The following is a 19,506-nucleotide window of genomic DNA, read 5'->3' as shown; positions in this document are numbered from 1 at the left end:
CTGATGGATAGTATTTATACCTCATAAATACTAACCAACTGGGTGACTTGACTGCTTGCTGATTGATTCATTCATTCACAAATATTTATTTTGAATCTATTACATATAAGGTAGGGCAGAAATAGGGACCTGATCTTTGTCCTTAAGGAGTCAATAGTTTGGTTGAGTAAGTATGTTTGTATAAAAGCATATTTTAATTCAATTAATGTTTTACCATTGTGAAGCGAAGTACAGATAAGTTAGGCTTTTACCTAAAGCCATCTGTTCATTAGTCATTTAGGATCCAAATTTTGAAATTCTTAAGCCAGTCTGAAAGTGACTAATAACAAGAAAACCAGTTTCCTAAATTACAAAAATTGTGGAAGACACAGAAGTGGAAAATCCTAATTACAGTGAGGCAAATGAAAAAGTTAAAAAAAACCTGAAAGTAATAGAGAATAACCAAGCTGTTGATTATTCATCTTAAGCCAGGCTGAAAGTCAGAACAAAAAATAAAAGTTCCTTGAATTACAGAATATTTGAAAGCCACAAAAGTGGAAAATCCTAATGACTGTGAAGCAAATCAGAAATAAAAAACCTGGAAGTGAGAGAAAAGAACCAAGTCATTGATTCTTTTTTTTTTTTTTTTCTGCCTGTCCTATTTGTGAGGAAGAAATTAGGGTGAATACGACAACTTAATAATACATAAATAAAAGTAGCTTAGAACCATGTAGGGGTGGGGGGTGGTGAAGGGTGAGATACTGATTTGCTTGATAGAAATCAGAGAAGAGCGATACAGGATGAGAATGTGGGCACAGGTACAGACATTACAGAGAGAAAAGCTATGTTGCTGTCACTTATAAAGCCAGGGGGCCTATTACTAAGGATGTAAATAAAAGCTCTTGCATTTCAAAACAAATCTCTTTAAACCAGGTACGTTGTACAGTTTCCCCGGAGCTGAATTTTATCTATATTCCCACTGAAGTGTCATCTGTATTGGTGTCATTTGGACTGGCAATCTGAAGGAATGACTATATGTTATTTCCACATTTGCTAGCAAAACTTTACAGAACCATCCTGAGAGGCAGACTAAAGTGGTGATAAGTGCACTGTCCTGGGTAGCAGGACATAAGCTGAAGTCTGGGCTGGGCCCAAACTTGGTTGCATGATCTCAAACAGGTCATAAAATCTTCCTGAGCCTTCCTGTCCTCATTTGTAACATGTAGAGGTTTGCTAAGTATCTTACCTAAGTTCTAACATCCATTTCTAATATTCCATAGTCAACATGTATAGATCATTCACTGGACCCAGGCCTGTTACATGGTGGCACTATGACACAGTCTCCCTGAGGCATCGTTCCTGATATTAAGATTAGAGACACAGCTTGGCACCTAATAGATACTCAATAAATACAGTTGAATACATAACGGAACACTCAGGTAGAAAAACCAAGTGTGTTATATGGAGGCCAGTTGGATTTAGATGCAGACGATGTGAGGATGAAAGCCTTGTTTTGTGAATTAGGAGAGAAAAAAAAAATAATGCTGTCAATTGGGAAAAACTGAGAGATCCTTTACTGGGTCCACTCTTAGTTTCCAGCTCTAAAGTTGAGAGTAATCTGTGAGTTACTAGGTGGATTTTCCTTAAAAGGAGGCCCTATTAGCCCTGCCCTCTTAATCCAGGTGATTTCTTCTCTAACAGAGATACTGACGTCCACCCATTTGGAAGTTCCATTATTTGAATGGTTGGGGCTTTTCCTCTAGCCTGCATTGGCTAGATGAGAGGACCGACAGACTTAAAAAGTATAAGTATCCAACGGTGCTACTTCTTCAACAAACAGTTACTGAGTGGGCACAGGACAAGTACAGCAACACTGTCATACTCACAGATTTATTAGTATTTTAGTTTTGTCATATCATGTTGTTCATTTCCACATTATTTCTACTTTATCTGTATGCCTATGTTGGTTTTACTCCTGACAAGAACGTTGCTGAATACATTCTGTTACCATAATGACCTTTCTCATTTTTAAGAGCCACCCAATTTATTGAGTCTCGAGCACATTAGAAATATTGTAACTACTAAACACTGATCTAAGGACAATCATTGTCCAATTAATCTGAAATGAAGATCATGGAAGAAGGCAAGATCCAAATGTGGTTCACTGAAGTAGCAGAGATTCTGCTTCTAAGAATCTAAGACAAATTCATAGGGATTTTTGAAAGATTTGCCAGAAATGGCAACAGAGCCCAAACTCCCAGAAAGACAAAGGATTCACTTAATACTCATTCACGATACTTTGTATTAGAGAGGTTATGAAAATGGGACAGATGAGCTACCAAGGAAAGCTCATGGTCACCTTTATATTTTTATTGTGGTAGAAACACGTAACAAGAGATACTCCTTCACAAAGTTTTAAGCTCATGATTCAGGAGTGCTACCTATAGGCATTAGGGTGCACAGTAGATCTCTCAAACTTACTCATTTTGCATACCTGAAAGCTTCTACTTGATGAAGAACTCCACATTTTCCCCTCTCCCCAGGCCCTGGAAATCACCTGTCTCTTCGCTTCTGAGTTTGACTACATATCATCTTTAAACCGGATAAAAAAGTTTATCTTATTTTCACTCTACTTCTGCAGAAAAGTGAACCTAAGGGATTATAGTATCAGATACATGTAGCCATTGTTTCTGGTAAATTTAAGCATTGTTTCAGACAGTTAACAACCTGAACAAAAATACCAATTTATAAGTGACATTTAAGTCAATTTGAAGCAATTTGAAAAGTAAATGGACACATTTTAAGTCTGAAATAATTTTTTTTAAATATCTAATTTTAGTTGATGAAAAAAAATTTTTTTTGAGCATCCTGGGGGGCAAAGTGTTTAACCAGCTCCTGTTGAGATTTACTTTTTGGAAGTCTTTTAAGCACAAAGTTGTCTTCTCTGAGATTAAGGGCATGGGCTAGCCGAGACTCTAGCCTGCTTACAGATCTCTGATACTGTGGAGGAATAGTTTAGCGCCCACATAGCATCTTGCACAGCTGTGTGACTCCCAATCCTAAGGCTCAGCTGCTTCTAACAACCACTGGGGAAGTCACTTCCACAGACGATAATGCTGTTAAACTCCCAGTCGATCTTGAAAAATCACTGCTGAAAATTCAATCTGCTCCCAGGGTCATTTAGAGAATTAGGCATTAGGTTGTTGAGCCTAAACCCTAAATTTTGGACATTCTTTCTGAAGCAATAGTGCAGATAAATGGATTATCAGAAAACCCTGTGGAAAATTAATTAATATCCCTTCTCAAGAGGCTTAGCCAAAATTTGAGACTGTCAAGTGTGAGTGGTGACTAATTTCTGAATCACACAATTTGTTTCTGTCTATCAACATAATCCAGAAATGGAACTTCACATACACACTCTCCCCTCATCCATGATCATTTTGAAGTCTTTCCCATTTCCATAAATGGCATCATCATTTCCCCATTTGTTCAAACCAGAGACTTCAGAGTCATCCTTGACTCTGCCTTCTCTCACATTCCACATCCCATCTATCTTAAGTTCTATCAGCTCTACTTTCAAGCTGTATCTTGGGTCATATAATTTTTCATCATATCTATCATTTCCATTCCAGCCCAAGTGATCATTATCTCCTTCCTAAATGACTTCAACACCCTCCTAATCTTTCTCCCTGCTTTCTGTTTTGCTCCTCCTACCATCATTTCCTCACAAGCAGCCAGTATCCATTTCTGAACACATTAATAGGATCACATCCTGCCTGTAGTCTTCCAGTAATGTCTCAATATACACAAAATAAAATCCACCTTCCAACTAGGGCTGAAAAGGCCATTCATTATCTGGTCTTTGCTTCTCTCTATAACCTACCACCAGCCCATTCTGCTATTCCTTGGATACACCAAACCTGTTCTTATACCTTCACATTTGCACTTGTTGCTCCTTTGGCCTAGAATATCCTTCACTCAAGGTCTTTGCTTGGCTCATTCATACACAGAACACTTAGCTCAACTAATAGTCTCTTTAGGTAGGCCACTACCTCTCAGTCTTTCTCTGGCCTTATTTTTTAATTTTATTTTCATAAAACTGATCTGATATGATTTTATTTTTGTTTAATTCTTTTCTTTTTTTTTTTGGCTCTATTGTGTGGCTTGTAAGATCTTAGCTCCCTGACCAGGGATTGAGCCCCAGCAGTGAGAAGGCTGAGTCCTAATCACCTGATCACAAGGGAATTCCCCTGACATCATTTTATATATTAATGTATTGGCTTACTATGTGTTTCCCTCATTAAAGTTTGAATGTCTGTGGAGGCAGAGTCTCATTTTGTTCACTATTGTACTTTCAGCCTTCAGCACAGAGTGGGTGCTCAATAAAAAATTATTGAAAGACTCAATAAATTCTAGGAGTCTGAGTTATGGTAGAGTTTTTCCTAAAATGGAAGAACACATAAAAAGATCAGGGACTTATCTGTGATTAAATGAAAATGTGTAAAAATTCTTGGAAAAGGCGAAGTGCTACACGAATATTATTTTAAGAGTATTTGTCAAGATATCAAAATATTTTGACATGGTTATAAAGAGGACTGTGGTAGAGAAGTCAATGTGTAAACTATTCATAGTTTATCTTATTATAGTCATTAAACAAAAGTAGCAAATCCTAGATGACTCTGTTCTCAAGTTCTGATGATAAAGCTAGTTTTCAGAAGACTTCTTCAAATGGCTAGAAATGTAGTTCTAAAAATAATTGAAAATCTTTTCTATTCAGCACTCCTAAATATGACTGCATAAAATACGAAACTTATACAAAAGCAGCTTTTACTCCATTAGCGATGAGGAACAGATCAAAAAGATGTTGATTTCCTCCATCCTAGTCAAGCAGACATCTTAGACTAGATAACTAACAGTGAACTTCGCTAGGGGATCAAAACTTGTTTAGAAATCCCAAGAGGCCAGGTCAATGACTGCTAGAATGACTCGCTGTATCACAACCCTTTTTGTTGTTGTTGTTTTTCAGAGGTGACAGGGAACAATACATTTATTTGGTAACACAAAGCTGACTTGAATCTTAATGTCCATTAATGGCACCTAAAGACATTTTCTTTGTCTGTGAAAAGACAAGACAGGGAACTCATCAAGCTAACACACATACTAAAACGCACCCAAAGGAAGCAGGCTGGTGTTGATAACAGAATTGCTTAAATAAATGTATAACCTACAATGTGATCTCAGGATAATTTTATTGAATTACTCAACCTTTCCCTCACTTTGTGGTGACTTCCGAGGAGATTGAATGCGCATAATATATGAGGTGACAAATGAACAAGTCCACTACTTTACTCAAGACTTTTTATTTGTCAACAGCATCCATGCAATACTGGCTTTCTGTCCCCTGTTTTCATAATGTATGTATTGATTACTTCTATCTAAATCTTAACTAGAAAATCTCAGGAAGCTTTGGAGGTGTCCTTATGGTCTCTACGGAAGGAATTAGAGAGGTTTTTAAGTTGAAAGATGAAAACCGAATGACAATTTCATTAGTAAAAATGCAAACAAAACGTTATTACCTACAGTGTTCTTATAATCAAGGCCTAATTTCCATTTCAATTTGGGGTGGGATGAAGAGCATTAAATAAGCTCATGGTTTTATTGCAGTTCTCCTTGGAAATCCCCCACTATGATTTGCTCCTTTAAAACTCTCTCTAGGTTAATCACAGAAGTAGACAAGTAATAAATATCACTTTAGTGACTGCTCAAGTAAAACAAAGGAAGTCAGTTTTAAAAATATATCTGGACCAGAATAATACACACTAATTGAAAACGCGTCAGTCTAGTGAGGCAAGTAATGAGGAACCGTAAAAGCCAGGATAATGTATGCAAAAGATATAAAAACTGGTCAGTTGATTTTTGCTAGGGCACATTTGAGCTTTAATTATTTATAACACTTGACTGCATATGGAGCATTATTTTATTAATTAGTCTTCAGAGTTATCCAGTTGCAGTTGTTATGCTGCCCAACTGATTTGGGGAACACAGATCCACTCCCAAGGGTGTAAAAACCTGCTCTGGGGAGTGAGACCGCAGTTCCCAAATACCTGCGTGGACTCCCTTAGACTTTTACCTTTAGGAAAACTGTATACTCTTCAATAAGAGTTACTGAGATTGACTATGTATTTTTGCTTTAAGTAAAGAGTACAGTTCAGTTCAGTTGCTCAGTCATGTCCAATTCTTTGTGACCCCATGGACTGCAGACATATGATATTTTGCTATAAATTTCATCATTAATCTGCAATGATTTACTAAGAAAAGATAAATTACCTCTTTTATAAGAATTCTGATCTATAGAAAAAAGTGGAATATTTTAAATTACTATTTATACTTTTGCCATTTTAATGGGATTTGTATTCCCATAAAAGAGAAACAGCATTAATAATTTCTAATAGATAGCAGGTGATGTTTTTTTAAAAAGTGACACACCAAATATATGGGGAGCAAGTTTACAATAAGAAATGAGCCACCTTAAAAAAAAAAAAAAAAGAAGCAAAATTTCTTGATTACTAGAACATTTTATATAAATAGTATTTGGAGTGAGAAACCCTTCAAGAGCACATTTTCTAAAAAGGCTACAAAACAAAATCTGTTCAAGACCAGATCTTGACAGAATTTTGTAATGGCTGCATTCCCTTTACCTCCTCCTAACTGGGTTCAGAAGCTCTGATAGAGAGGACACCTGATTTCAAGGATTTTTCCTTTGTTCTTTTTGTCCCCAGGCAGTGAGAGCATCATGAACTAGACAGCAATTCCACAACAACCATAAAAGGGCTACTGCATAAGTGTGACAGAACTGAGTAAACAGGGTGCTAAATTGCTCTCTCATCAACACTTAGGAGTGATGATGTTCTTTGAGCGAGTGCTTTGTGACATGGATTTTTCTTAAGGATACAAAGAGAATTTCATGAAAACATTGGACCAGAACCTTAGGAAAATCAGTGGGCATCAAAGTAGCTTTACACACTACGAAAAGATGCTTACTTGGGAGTAAACAAAAATCCTGCAAGTGAGGAAGGAACATCACTCTTGATTCTTTATCTCCCTGCCCTGGATCTCAGGAGGGCAGAGAATGAAGACGAGATTAGTTCATTGGCTGTTCTCCTTCCTTCCTGCCTCTTTATCTTCTTTCCTTAATTCCTTGGTTCCTTTATCTATTCAGTGTCTATCATGTACTAGACACTTTAGAAGGTGCTAGGGATAAAAATGACAACCCTCTTCTGAAAAGAAAGCTTCTTGGAGCACAAGGTTTAGTGAACGTGGTTGACATTAATCAAAAAGTCACACATATGCACGATGACAAGTAATGTTACATCATAGAAAGAAAAGTATGGTGTTATGAAGACATAAAGGGAGACCTAGTCAAATGTGAGCATTGGAAAAAAGCTTGCTTGATGTCTGAGCCAAGATGTAAAGGATTCTTAGACATTAGAATTTCCTAATTCTCATAATTAGGAAATTATGAGGGGGTAGGTTTGGGTAGAAAGGGTTTCAGACAGAGGATCAGTATATTCAAAGCCCCACCTGAGAGGAACAGAGAACTGGGAAAAAAACAAAAGCAGGCGTTATAGCTAGCATTAAGACAGCAAGAGGAAGAACAGTACGGGAACAGAAGGTTGGAGCAGACCAACCCTGGGGGGCTTGGGGGTCCTGCTGAGGATTTGTGGTCATTTCCCAATGGCATTGAAAAGTCACTGGGGAGTGTTAAGATGAGGACTGACATAATTCAATTTTTATTTTTACATAGATTACACAGACTGAAAATGTTGACTGCATTGTAGGGTGGTAAGAATAGATACAGAAAAGTGAGGAGAAAAGGTCTGTAGAAATGGTGATGATGACACAGTAGACAGGGTCAAGAGAAGTAAACTGATCCAGTAATGTGTTAGTGTCGGAAGGCTGGAGATTGGTCATCCTGAAAAGGTACTATGCATCAGTCTGCTCTGCTGTTGTTTGGATAGGAGAAACTAGTTAGTTAGATTCTTCAAGACTTGGGGTTTTGTAGATGACAGCAACAAGAAGATAATGAAGGAATTTAGGGTCTTGAAAGAGTTATCAATATTTAAATGCTTGATGACTGAATCTAAGTTGGACTTGGAGGGAGACAAAGATAGAAGATCAGTGGAACTAATATACAGAACCAAGAGTTATCAATAGGCTGGAAGTCCTGATACACCACAGAGAGGAAGCAGATGGGTATCTGAATAAGTATACTAACCAAGTGGGGATTAATTCACTTCAGTATGGTGGCTGTTAACCAGGACTCTACATCACATCTTCCTAAAGTATATCATTGATCATCAGATTATTTAGTAAAAGGACTGAGAATGATAAGGACTAACATTTTATAATAATCAGGGAGAGTGAGGCTGCATTTATGACAAAAGGTAGGCTCGAAGAAACTGTGAAAAAACTAAGTGGATCAAATTCCTCATCTTCAAGCTGAAAATCAAAGGAGCAATCACCATCTCACCTATGGAGGAGGCGGCTAGAATCCCAGTCTCCTGAATCCTAGTGCACCTGTCCAACGATTCATCACCTTTGACTTCTGGAACTAGAATAAAATGATACCTTTTGTACAAATTCTGTCTCATCTCACTATGTCATATAATGAATTCTACTTAAAATGCCCTTCCTTCTCAGTGAACCCTCTTCTACATATGCACGAGTGTTTTAACTATATATTCAAGTGTTTAGAACATTTAAAAATATAGCTATTCTATCATTTATTGTTTAGTTGCTAAGGCATGTCTGATTGTTTGCAATCCTATGGACTGTATCCTGCCAGGCTCCTCTGTCCATGGGATTTTCCAGGCAAGAATACTGGAGTGGGTGGCATTCTCTTTTCCCACAAAACTGCCTTAATATTCTGAATTATATGGAGGGGAATGGCTAAAGAAGAACTGGCAGTTTTCTTGGCAATTATTTATCAACTCCTGGATCTTCTCTCGTGTTTTCTTCCCTTTCTGTAATCTTCTATACCTTCTTTTCTGGAGTAATATAAACCCTTGACCTTTCTTCAAGATGTGACTTTTGGCTGTGTCTTCATAGAGATCTTTCCTTTAAGTGCTGAACATACAAAAGTGGCACCATTCTATCAAGTTTTTATTGCTTGATGGCACCCCACTCCAGTATTCTTGCCTGGAAAATCCCATGGACGGAGGAGCCTGGTGGGCTGCAGTCCATGGGGTTGCGAAGAGTCGGACATGACTGAGCGACTTCACTTTCACTTTCCACTTTCATGCATTGGAGAAGGAAATGGCAACCCACTCCAGCGTTCTTGCCTGGAGAATCCCAGGGACGGCAGAGCCTGGTGGGCTGCCGTCTATGGGGTCGCACAGAGTCGGACACGACTGAAGCGACTTAGCAGCAGCAGCAGTAATTTACTTGTTTTTCTATTCCCTTCTGTCCATGCACCTTTTATTCTCATTTCAAATGCCCCTATTAGTATCTACTGTATGCCAGACACTTTGCTAGGGACTAGGGTCTTGGAGGTCAGCACGACCAAGTCTCTGCCTTCCTCACTTAGAGCTTAGTGGAGACAAAAATATAATGAAAAACAAAGGAAGAAAAGAAACAGTTGATCTTTGTTGGAGAATGCTAGTGAGCAAGTTGTTATTCTGAAGACTGAGAAAGTAGAAATATTTACCCCACCTATCCTAGATGAGCAATAACCTGGGTACCCAAATAGTGGATGAGTATCCATTTTCTTTTCAGAGAAGCACTCCAGCTAACGGGCTGGTGGCTCAGTGATAAAGAATCCACCTGCCAAGCAGGAGACGTGGATTCGATCCCTGGGTTGGGAAGATCCCCAGAGAAGGAAATAGCAACTCACTCCAGTATTCTTACATGGGAAATTCCCTGGGCAGAGGAGCCTGGTAGGCCTCAGTCCATTGGGTTGCAAAAGAGTTGGACAGGACTTAGTGACTAAACAACAACTCCTGCTAATAGATGTAGAAGAAATGATAGAAATATGCAACTACTACATTGCAACCCATAGCCATTGATCACTAATAGCCACCAAAGTCACTCACACACAAGAGAAAACAAAGCACTATGTACCTCCTGGTGATGGGTGAATACATCACTATCTACGAAGCAGTCTTACCAAGAACAGTCAAATGTGAATATAATCCAACATGTAGAACTACACCATTCAGTAGAGCAGCTACTAGCCATATCTGAGCATTTGAAATGTGGCTAGTCTGAATTGAGCTGTGTTGTAGCCATTGTAATTGTAAATTTTTATATTGATTCCATGTTAAAATAATAATAATTATTGTTCTATAACTATGTAAGATGTTACCATTAGAGGAAACGGGGTGAAAGGCAAAGGGAAACTCTCTGCACTATTTCTGGAACTTAACTGTGAATCTGTAATTGCTTCAAAGTGAAAAAAAAAAGGGATTTCAAAGACAAATTAGCCAAACACAATGTGTGGAACTTATTTCAATGCTTGTTTAAACCAAAAACTCAACCCCCTCAAACCTGTTAAAACATTTAAGCCATGTATATGAGAAGTAGAAATTTGAATACTGCCTTAGTATTTGTCATGATAAAATTACTGAGATATAAAAAGTGTTACAGTAACAATGTGGTTACCTTTAAAGAGCAAGTTCTTATCTTTTAGAGATGCTTTATCAAATATTCATGAATTAAATGATCTGTACCTGAGATTTGCTTTAAAATAATCAAGGACAAAGTAGAAGTAAGATTGGCCATGAATTCATAATTGTTGATTTTAATGGGTACACAGGGGTTTATTACAGAATGTCTGCTCTAGCATATGTTTAACATTTTCCAAAATAACACTTTAAAAGTATCACCAAAAGACATAGGCGAATCTTTTTTTTTCTTTTTTGGTACAGATATGGGCAAATCACAAATGATATTATTAATGCAGATGCTTTTGACATTTAAAATATAATGGCTTGGATTATTTCTAATTGACCTTTGGACTAGAGAAGTAAAAACGATTTCTATTAAACTTGATTTCAGTCAAAACTAATTTTAAAATAGTCGTTGAATGCTTACTATATGCAAAGCACTCTGCTTAAAAATTTCCTACCCTGTGTATATCATTCTGCTTCTGAACTGCTGGGAAATCGCCTCCAATAGGTGCCTGACGGCTCAACTCATCGTCTTTCAGCTGTAGCCACACCAGAAGTTCCTGAAGAGAAAGGTGCAGACGCTTCCACTGGTCAGAACTGGCTTCCAAATGGGACCTGGAAAACAACGGGAGCAAACTGTGTGAGAATATCTTGAAAGATAAATGATGGTTCTAACAATCCCATTAAGGTACCTTGGTTGGTTGGTTCCATAGTGTGTAAATGTACTGTGAAGTATATAGCAGCCCTCAATAAAAGGGGCTTCTCTGGTGGCTCAGACAGTAAAGAATCTGCCTGCAATGCAGGAGACCCAGATACAGTCCCTGGGTCAGGAAGATCCCCTGGAGAAGGAAATGGCAACCCATTCTAGTATTCTTGCCTAGGGAATCCCGTGGATATAGGAGCCTGGGGGCTACAGTCCATGGGGTCACAAAGAGTCAGACACGACTGAGCGACTTTCACTTCACTTCACTTCCTCAATAAAAATCTGGCTCCCTGCTTTTGAGACCAACAAAATGGGGGGCTATTTTTTGGGGCAACTTTGAGGGAAGACTGCTTAGCTATATGTTTATTTTAATGTGCAGAATTCTGAGACTTCTGGCATGAAATATACACTGGAATGGATTGTTTTCCTGTAGTGTTGCAGTCAATGACTCTTAATGTCTCTGGTAGAAAAACTTGGACCCAGTGACTAATATAAAGCACTCAGTTTTTGTGTGACTCATGCCAGGACTGGAATTCTTTCTGTTTTGAGAAATGGAAAGGTCTCTCCCCATATTTTGACTTTTCCATTTCTACACCGTAGGCAGCCTCTTCCATTGACTCCTTCCATCTGGCATCTGTTCCTCTCTGCTCCTTTCCCCATATGCTCCTCCTCTGCATCTACCCTTCTTTATTCACGTGCACCTGGGATTTGTCTTCACCGAGTTCCAACATTTTCCGCTTTGTTTCCTCTGTGTACAATGTGCTGAGACAACAACAACTCATGTGGAAAAGTAAAAATCAGACATTGGCCTGCAAGCCTTCCCCCAACATGAATAATTTAGGCAAGAGGCTGAGTGCTTTACCACCAACTGTATTTAGAACATGGTAATCCATAGAAGGCATTTAAGACTATACAAATGAATGATCTGTGTTATAGAATCTGTATTTCATTTGGGGATAAGAAGCTAAATTAAGATAATAAATCATCATCCAGAAAACAAAGAAACTCAGAATGTGAGTCAAGCTGTACCCTCAGGTAAATCAAGAATTATGCTGCATCACTTACATCTGATCAGCAATTACTAATTAATTCATATAAATTAATGCTGCCTATAATATACATACAATATAGTTTCTAACGTTGCAGAGACTGAAATGCAAATTCACCAGGAAGAAAAGCATTCCCCTTTGCCATTTCATAACTTGGCCTGATATTTCAAATACCAGTCTCCTGCTGGTCTTAGTCAAACAGAATCACCAAATAGTGCCTAGGTGCTGAAATTAAATTACTCTAAACTTTCTGAGGGATAATTTGATGATACATAAATGTCTTTAAAATGTGCAAATACAACAATCCACAAGCTTAAAACTAAGGAACTTATTCTAAGAAAAAAACCGGGAAAGCATGCAGAGATACAGGTAGAAATCTGTTATTTACAGCAAACATATGATTGATACAAAGTAGAAACAACGTAAATATTCAATACTAGGAAAGTGCTTGCATATATATTGGTGAACTCATACAATGCAATGTTCAAATCCTGTGAACCCTACATGATGCTCAATGTGATGATGTAGGCAAATATTCATGGACATGGAAAAGATCAGTCTGTCAGTGGTTAAGTAAGAAAGTAGGGGAAAAAAAAAAGAAAGTAGGTTACAATAATGTATATCTCTTTTTCTAATGTGCTTGTATGTGTATCCGTGTGCACATGCTTGATTGTGCGTGAAAAAAATTCTGAAACAACAACTAGTTTATCCCTCACAGCTGGATTTACACGTGATGTACTTCTTCATCTTTAAACTTTTCCAAATCGCCAGAATTCTCTATTGTGAGCCATATAGACATTGTATTCAGAAAAAAAAAAAAGAAGGTATTTTCATCAGGGAAATTAATCTGTTCAAGACTCTAAGGACATTATCATCTAAGCAATGAATCATGACATATCATAAATATCATGAATTAAATGTAACAGTGAAGACTGCATATGGCATAGAGGTCAGTTCTTTTAATGTTTCTGTTCCCTCCTCCTATTTCAATTATCACCTGGCCAGGATAAGCCGAAATGAGAGCTCCCTATGCAAGATTTTAGCTGTTTAATGACATGTAATGACTACTGGTTAAAAGGATTCCCTAGGGTGTCTGGAATTTGCAGCTTGGGCCCCTTGGGGGTAAAGAAGGCTGTCAAGCAGGACACATTGAAAGGTAGAGACAGGCACAGTGCAGACATGGAAAGGCAGTGAATGCTAAATAAGACACTGATTAGATAAATATTTATTGAGTGCCACTCAGTCCCAATCAAGCACTGGGGAGTAAGGAGAGTGGAAGGTAAGGCGGGATATAAGGATGTCTAGTGCCTGGCCTCCATGTGTCTGGTGAAGGAAATAACACCTCCCTGCTCAAGGGCAGGTGGACCAAGATGAGTCTTCCAACTGCTGCTTTCTTTACACAAGGCAGTGCTACAACCCGTCCAGGATAAATGGTGTTGACCAATAATTAGCAGGTCAAGGAAACCCTTTGTGCCCCCTAAGAAAGAGGCAAAAAAAAAAAAAAAAAAAGAGCACTGAGACTCAGGGAATTCTGTTCTAAAGGATCTAAGAGAAACTTCAGGGGCACAGGACACCCAAGAGAGTTAACAGAGGAACAGAAGGGCCTGGGATCCTGTGTGACACAAAGCTCTCACTTTTCTGGGTGAGGGGGCCTTCCTTAGTCATCCCTGAGGCATAGCATTAGATCACTTTCCCAAACATCTGATCACCTTAAGTACATATCAAATGACTTTCTGTTCCTTGCTGAAGCCTGAGGGTGAAAGGAAAGATGTGATATGCGGACAAAAACAAGCTATAAAAGACAGTGGACAGTGGGTTCGGGCTGGAGAGGAGAAACCTCAGTCAGATAATGTCTTCTGCTTTAAAACAACAGATAGAAAATCTATAGCCATGATTCTCAAACTTTAGTGTGCATAAGAAACACTCGAGCAGCTTGTTTAACGTACAGACTCCTAAGTTTCATCCCAGATTTTTGGCACTTGAAACTTTTTTATTGAAAAAAATAAAAATAAAGTCTTACTGCTGATTTACAATATGATATTAGTTTCAGTTGTACAGCACAGTCATTTGGTATTTTTGCAGCTTACACTCCATTTTAAGCTATTACAAGGTAATGGCTATAATTCCCTGTGCTATATAATATATGCTTGCTGCTTGCCTATTTTATACATAGTAGTTTGTATCTCTTAATCCCATTCCTTTAATTTGTCCCTCCCCTCCTCCCTCTCCCCTTTGGTAATCACAAGTTTGAAATCTAAAAAATAATCAAATGAACGAATATGCAAAAAAGAAACAGACTCACAGATACTGAGTTTCTATAATTTGAAAAAGGCTCTTCACAACTCTGCCAGTTGTGAGCTCCAGCACCACTCTTAGAGGAAGAATTTCTTAAAGTATTTCCTATGTGCCCTAAGCATTACTTATTGGTTTCCACAGGGCAAAGGTGGAATTTGCCAGTGACATGATTTTTAAGGAGATCTAACTGTAATGAAATGCTCTGAGCTCAGAAAACATTTTCTCTGGTCATGCTAAGCTGGTGGAGTGTTGTCAAGACACATTTCTAATGCATTTGTTGGAAGCAGCTGCCCCATTTTTATTTTCAAGATTGTACACCAGATATTTCTAAATGATTAACCTATGTTTATATTTGGAATTTTTCTTGAAAATGTTCCTTTGTATTTGTAATGACTGCCTCACCCCTACCCAATTTTATCATTAACTCTTAGGGTTAAAAGGAATTTTAGAGATTATTCAACCTGCTTGTTTTGTAAATGTGGGAACTGAGACACAAAGGTACAAAGACACGTGCTGAAACACAAAACTTGAGCTGACATTGACATGGGAAGTGGAAACTGCAAACTTTCCTCATCTGAGGAAATCTTTAACCTTGATGGTTTCCACCAAATGTTTTGGAGTCCCTGAGCAAAATACATTTCCTGCTAATTGGCAAATGTACTCTATTTATCCCTGCCTACTCAACAGAAAATAAAAGAGGATGTTTGAAGAGACACACTTAGGTTCTATGCATTTTCTATTAATCTTTATTAGTGAGGATAAGAGCTTAGGGGTTACTAGCTTTTAACAAGGCAAGTAGCAATCTTTAATAAGCAGATAATTTCTGTATTTTTTAAGGTTTAGGTAAAATGCAGAACCTTTAGGTATGCTGGGATATATAACTTGGTCTTTAAGAAACTCTTCAGTGTCAGGACTCTAAGAATTATAGGGCTGCTAAGGTGATTGTTATTTCTCTAGACACAGATATTTCAAGTGTGATTCAGTTGATGCCTAGTTTGAAATCCTTAATAAAACTTTACTCTGAAAGGCATCTATTCTTAAAGCAAAATGTGTTATACTGAATTCATTTTTCACTTTGACTTCCTTTATGAAACTAATGATATATCCCTGTATATCTTTGGTACTCTTGTGTAAAAAGATAGCATTCAAGCATACAGAAAGAAAAGGTAAGAGTGCAGAAATAATAAGGAACCACAGAAATAAAATGGGAGTTATGGGGCTTTAAATAAAGAGAATTAAGCTCAAAGAGAAGTAAACATCTTTTCTTCCCGCTGGGAGATGAACTCCAACTTTCAAACATAATTAATATCTCAAGAGTAAGGAAAAGGTCAGAGACACTCAGTGTCCAAGTAGCATTTTTCTTTCAAAGACAGAAAGACTTTGCTTTCTTTTGCTTTTTTTTGTCCTCCATCAGAGAAAAGACTTCTAATTATTCTAATTTCTAATACCTTGTACTTTCTAAGAGATTTCCTGCTGCTGTGGACCATACAATGTTGGTGTCCTCACCTCTCAAATGAATGCTCAAAATTTCATAAAAGGGATTATCTTTATATAATATCTATAAGTTTTTCCCCAAGTATAAAAATCTCACATAATATAAATTTTGCTGAAATTATGTGGATGTATGTGATTCTCATAGTTAATAATATATACAATAATCTGGAAAATAAATTTAGTGGCAGGTTAAATTAAAATGTCTGTACTTAATCCTTATGTAAAAAATACGCTTGATCACTTCTAAAATTATTCACATTTTCAAAATTAAAAACACAAAGTTTGTAGACACAGAACATTTTAGAATGAGAAACACCTTAGTTGACACATTGCCGTGCTGATGTTGGATGATGTCATCAGTGACTCTGTGTGTGTTCATGTGTGTGTGTGTGTACTTAAGTAGAAATTTTTCACTCTATTTTTCTCCCACTTAAAGCAGTTAATCTTTAGTTCAATGGCACTTAGCTATCACTGAGTATTTACTTCTCTTTCTTATATCTCTTGGACAAAATGCAATGTGATAACACATGTAGAACAGATGGCATACACTTTCTTTGAACTAAATTATGAGATACAATTTCAATTAAGGAATTCTTTTCTCTCAAAGACATTGTATTTACTTTCTCTTATATCATACCTTTGAACTTAATCAGTTCTTTTAAACATAAGAAAACCAAGGTAAAAAGCTCAATATAATTTGCCATCACAAGGAGTGATTGTAGAATTTAAAATAATAGGATTGTAGAATTGCAAGGGAACTTGAAGAGACCACCCATGTGTGTGGTCTAACTTCCTCATTTCTGCAAGAGAGAAAATTAAATTCTGAAGCATTAAAGTGATTTGCTCAAGAATAGATGCTAGATAGTAGCAGAGCCAGAGGAGAAACCACATCTCCCAGCTGTTGGTCCAGGACCATTTCAACTCTACCTCACCAACTCATTTATAACTTGGAGTTTTGTGTTTGTCTGATTTAGCTGAAGGTAGCTAGGATAGTCCTATGAAACAACTCAGGAATACTTCAAAGAACTTGCCATCAAGTGTAATGAGAATAGTACAGGGAAGACCTGGTAAAGAAACAGAAAGGGAAACCTTGATTATGGAATTCGAGACAATATCTGGAGGATGAGAGGACAGACCGTGTTCGAAGTGTGAGGACTGACAAATGTATATACTCATATGGGACAGTGAAAAAATTGTTGGAGAACAGGGAAGGGGTTAGAAAGCAGAATTTATATGAAGCAGAAAATCCATGTTGGGCAGTAACTAAATGGCTGCTTGGTGAGGAAGGAAATGGGAAACAGAGGAGAGACCGAAAGGGAAGGGGTTAGCAGAGGCTTATCAGGCATAGTTGATGGAGAATGGAAGGTCACTAGATTCTAGTGACTAACTACCAGCTTCATGAGAGCAGTGATTTTCTTTGGTGTGTTCTGTCACTTGTGTACTCTCCATGCCTAGGAGACTGCCTTTTACTGAGTAAATATCCAGTAAATATTTGCTGAATGAACAGATAAATCAGTGAGTGAAATATGGGCACCAAGATGGAAGTTCTTGACCAGAGGGATGATAGGATAGAAACAATGTCCAAGGAAGAATATTTTTGTAAATCTGTAATGGATGGTCTCAATGTAAAAAGACAGAGACAAATCTTTCACTACGGAATGACCTGATGAAGCCTTAAATAAGAATCACAATCATAGGAAGAGACATATAAAAATGGCTTCAGAATCTCTTATGAAACAACAAACAATTGTAAGTTTTCATTATAATATGTTGTAGCTTAGGTAAACACAAGGCTGTCTTTCCAGGGTATCCTTGGAAGTTTTCTTAATTGTGGTGACTTTTCACTATAAAATAATGCCGATGGAGGAAGTGACCAGATTGGCAATGCAAGCTTTTCTGTCACTGATGGTTCTGTACCTAAGTGTTCCAGGGTTCATCTATCCTATTCCGTAACCACCCCCAATTACTACCTCTACTGTGCTTTTCCTAGCTGAACCCTGCCACTCAGCACAGATTGACTGATACCTTTATTTCAGCCAAGTGTCAGGAAATAAACTGAATCGCTTTAATGTGAAGAATGACTTCCTTGCTTTTTCATAAGTGAGTGTTTATAACACATTCTGGATTATTTGAGAGGCCTACTTAAAAGCCAAAACCATTGATCTGAATATTTAAATTCTCGAATTTGCAGTACCTCAGATGAGCTAAGGTAACTGTTTTCTACTTGATTAATGACAGCAAGAATTCAACTGCAGTAGCTGGCATATGGGAAATTGCTGAGAATGAAGAGCCCATATTTTGGCTGACATGCTGTTCGCCGCTTTCAATTCTCCTTTAATTTCATCAAGTTCACATGAAGGAGAGAAAAGGCACTGGGTGATGTTCAGAACAGTTGTAGCACCTTTCTTTTTCTCTTCCGCAAGAAAAGAATAACTGTTTTTTCTTTCTCTACCGGTATCATTCTCATCTCACAAGTTTCATTCCTTTATAATGACAGATGTTCTGAAAGTGGCCGGTGTCATTACAGACACTGACCTCTCTAAGAGATGAACCTGTAGAACGCAAACGGAGCTTCCTTATCTTTGAAAATGCCATTGCCCCTTATTGCCCACAATGACACGTCCATACAAAATTCATGGATCAGATAGGGAGAGAAAAACGAGTGCCTTGGAAGCTGGGGTACAAAACTGGCGGGTGAGGGTGGGACCACAGAAATAAAAATATTTTTCTCCTCCCAGAGATTGGCCTCTCTGTTTCATCCTTTCACATATTACATGTTTATGTGTAAACATTAGGTGAGACTTACCTTCTCTTTCTGCCTTTATATTCTCTGCCATAATATGATGGTTCAAACCTCAGACTTTGGAGCCAGACCTCCCTATGTTCCAATCTTTGATCTGCCATTTACTAACTAAGTGACCTTGGGGAAGCTATTTAGCCACTCCCTGTGTTACTGTCTTCAAATGCAAAGAGAGGATAATAATACAATGTCTCTCTTGGAGCAGCTGATAGTGTTAAATGGGTCAACAAATCTACAGTGCCCATGACACTGCATGGTATGTGAAGCATACTGTATAAGTGTTAGTTGCTACCATCATTATTATGTCAGATGAAGTGCAGACTTCTACAAGAGTGCTTTCAAATGAAGAAATTCCAGTTATATTTTTTCCTCATTATAGAAGCAAAGACACTCTACGTCCAATTTGGGACAACTTAGAAGGACTTATTAAGAAGAAAAACAATCTCCCTCCAGTCATCTTACGACTGAGTGGTGGTAACGACTCCCAGTGTGGAGTGCGTTCCACTTCTCCTTCCCTGC

The 19,506-nt window shown here is 37.8% G+C and overlaps 1 protein-coding gene across 11 annotated transcripts in view; it reads right to left on the bottom strand.

Annotated features, from left to right (window-relative positions):
* Positions 1 to 19,506, bottom strand: part of DMD (dystrophin) — a 2,228,404-nt gene that overhangs the window by 386,214 nt on the left and 1,822,684 nt on the right. For all 11 annotated transcript variants that reach the window (XM_061410475.1, XM_061410469.1, XM_061410467.1 and 8 more), the window contains one exon: positions 11,105 to 11,261. In XM_061410475.1, coding sequence (XP_061266459.1) covers positions 11,105 to 11,261 — 157 coding nt within the window. The remainder of the gene's footprint in view (positions 1 to 11,104; positions 11,262 to 19,506) is intronic.

The sequence above is a fragment of the Bos javanicus genome, chromosome X (genome assembly GCF_032452875.1).
Source record: "Bos javanicus breed banteng chromosome X, ARS-OSU_banteng_1.0, whole genome shotgun sequence".
NCBI classification, from domain to species: Eukaryota; Metazoa; Chordata; class Mammalia; order Artiodactyla; family Bovidae; genus Bos; species Bos javanicus.
Note: the sequence above shows the minus strand (reverse complement) of the source record. Positions and strands in the feature narration are given on the sequence as shown.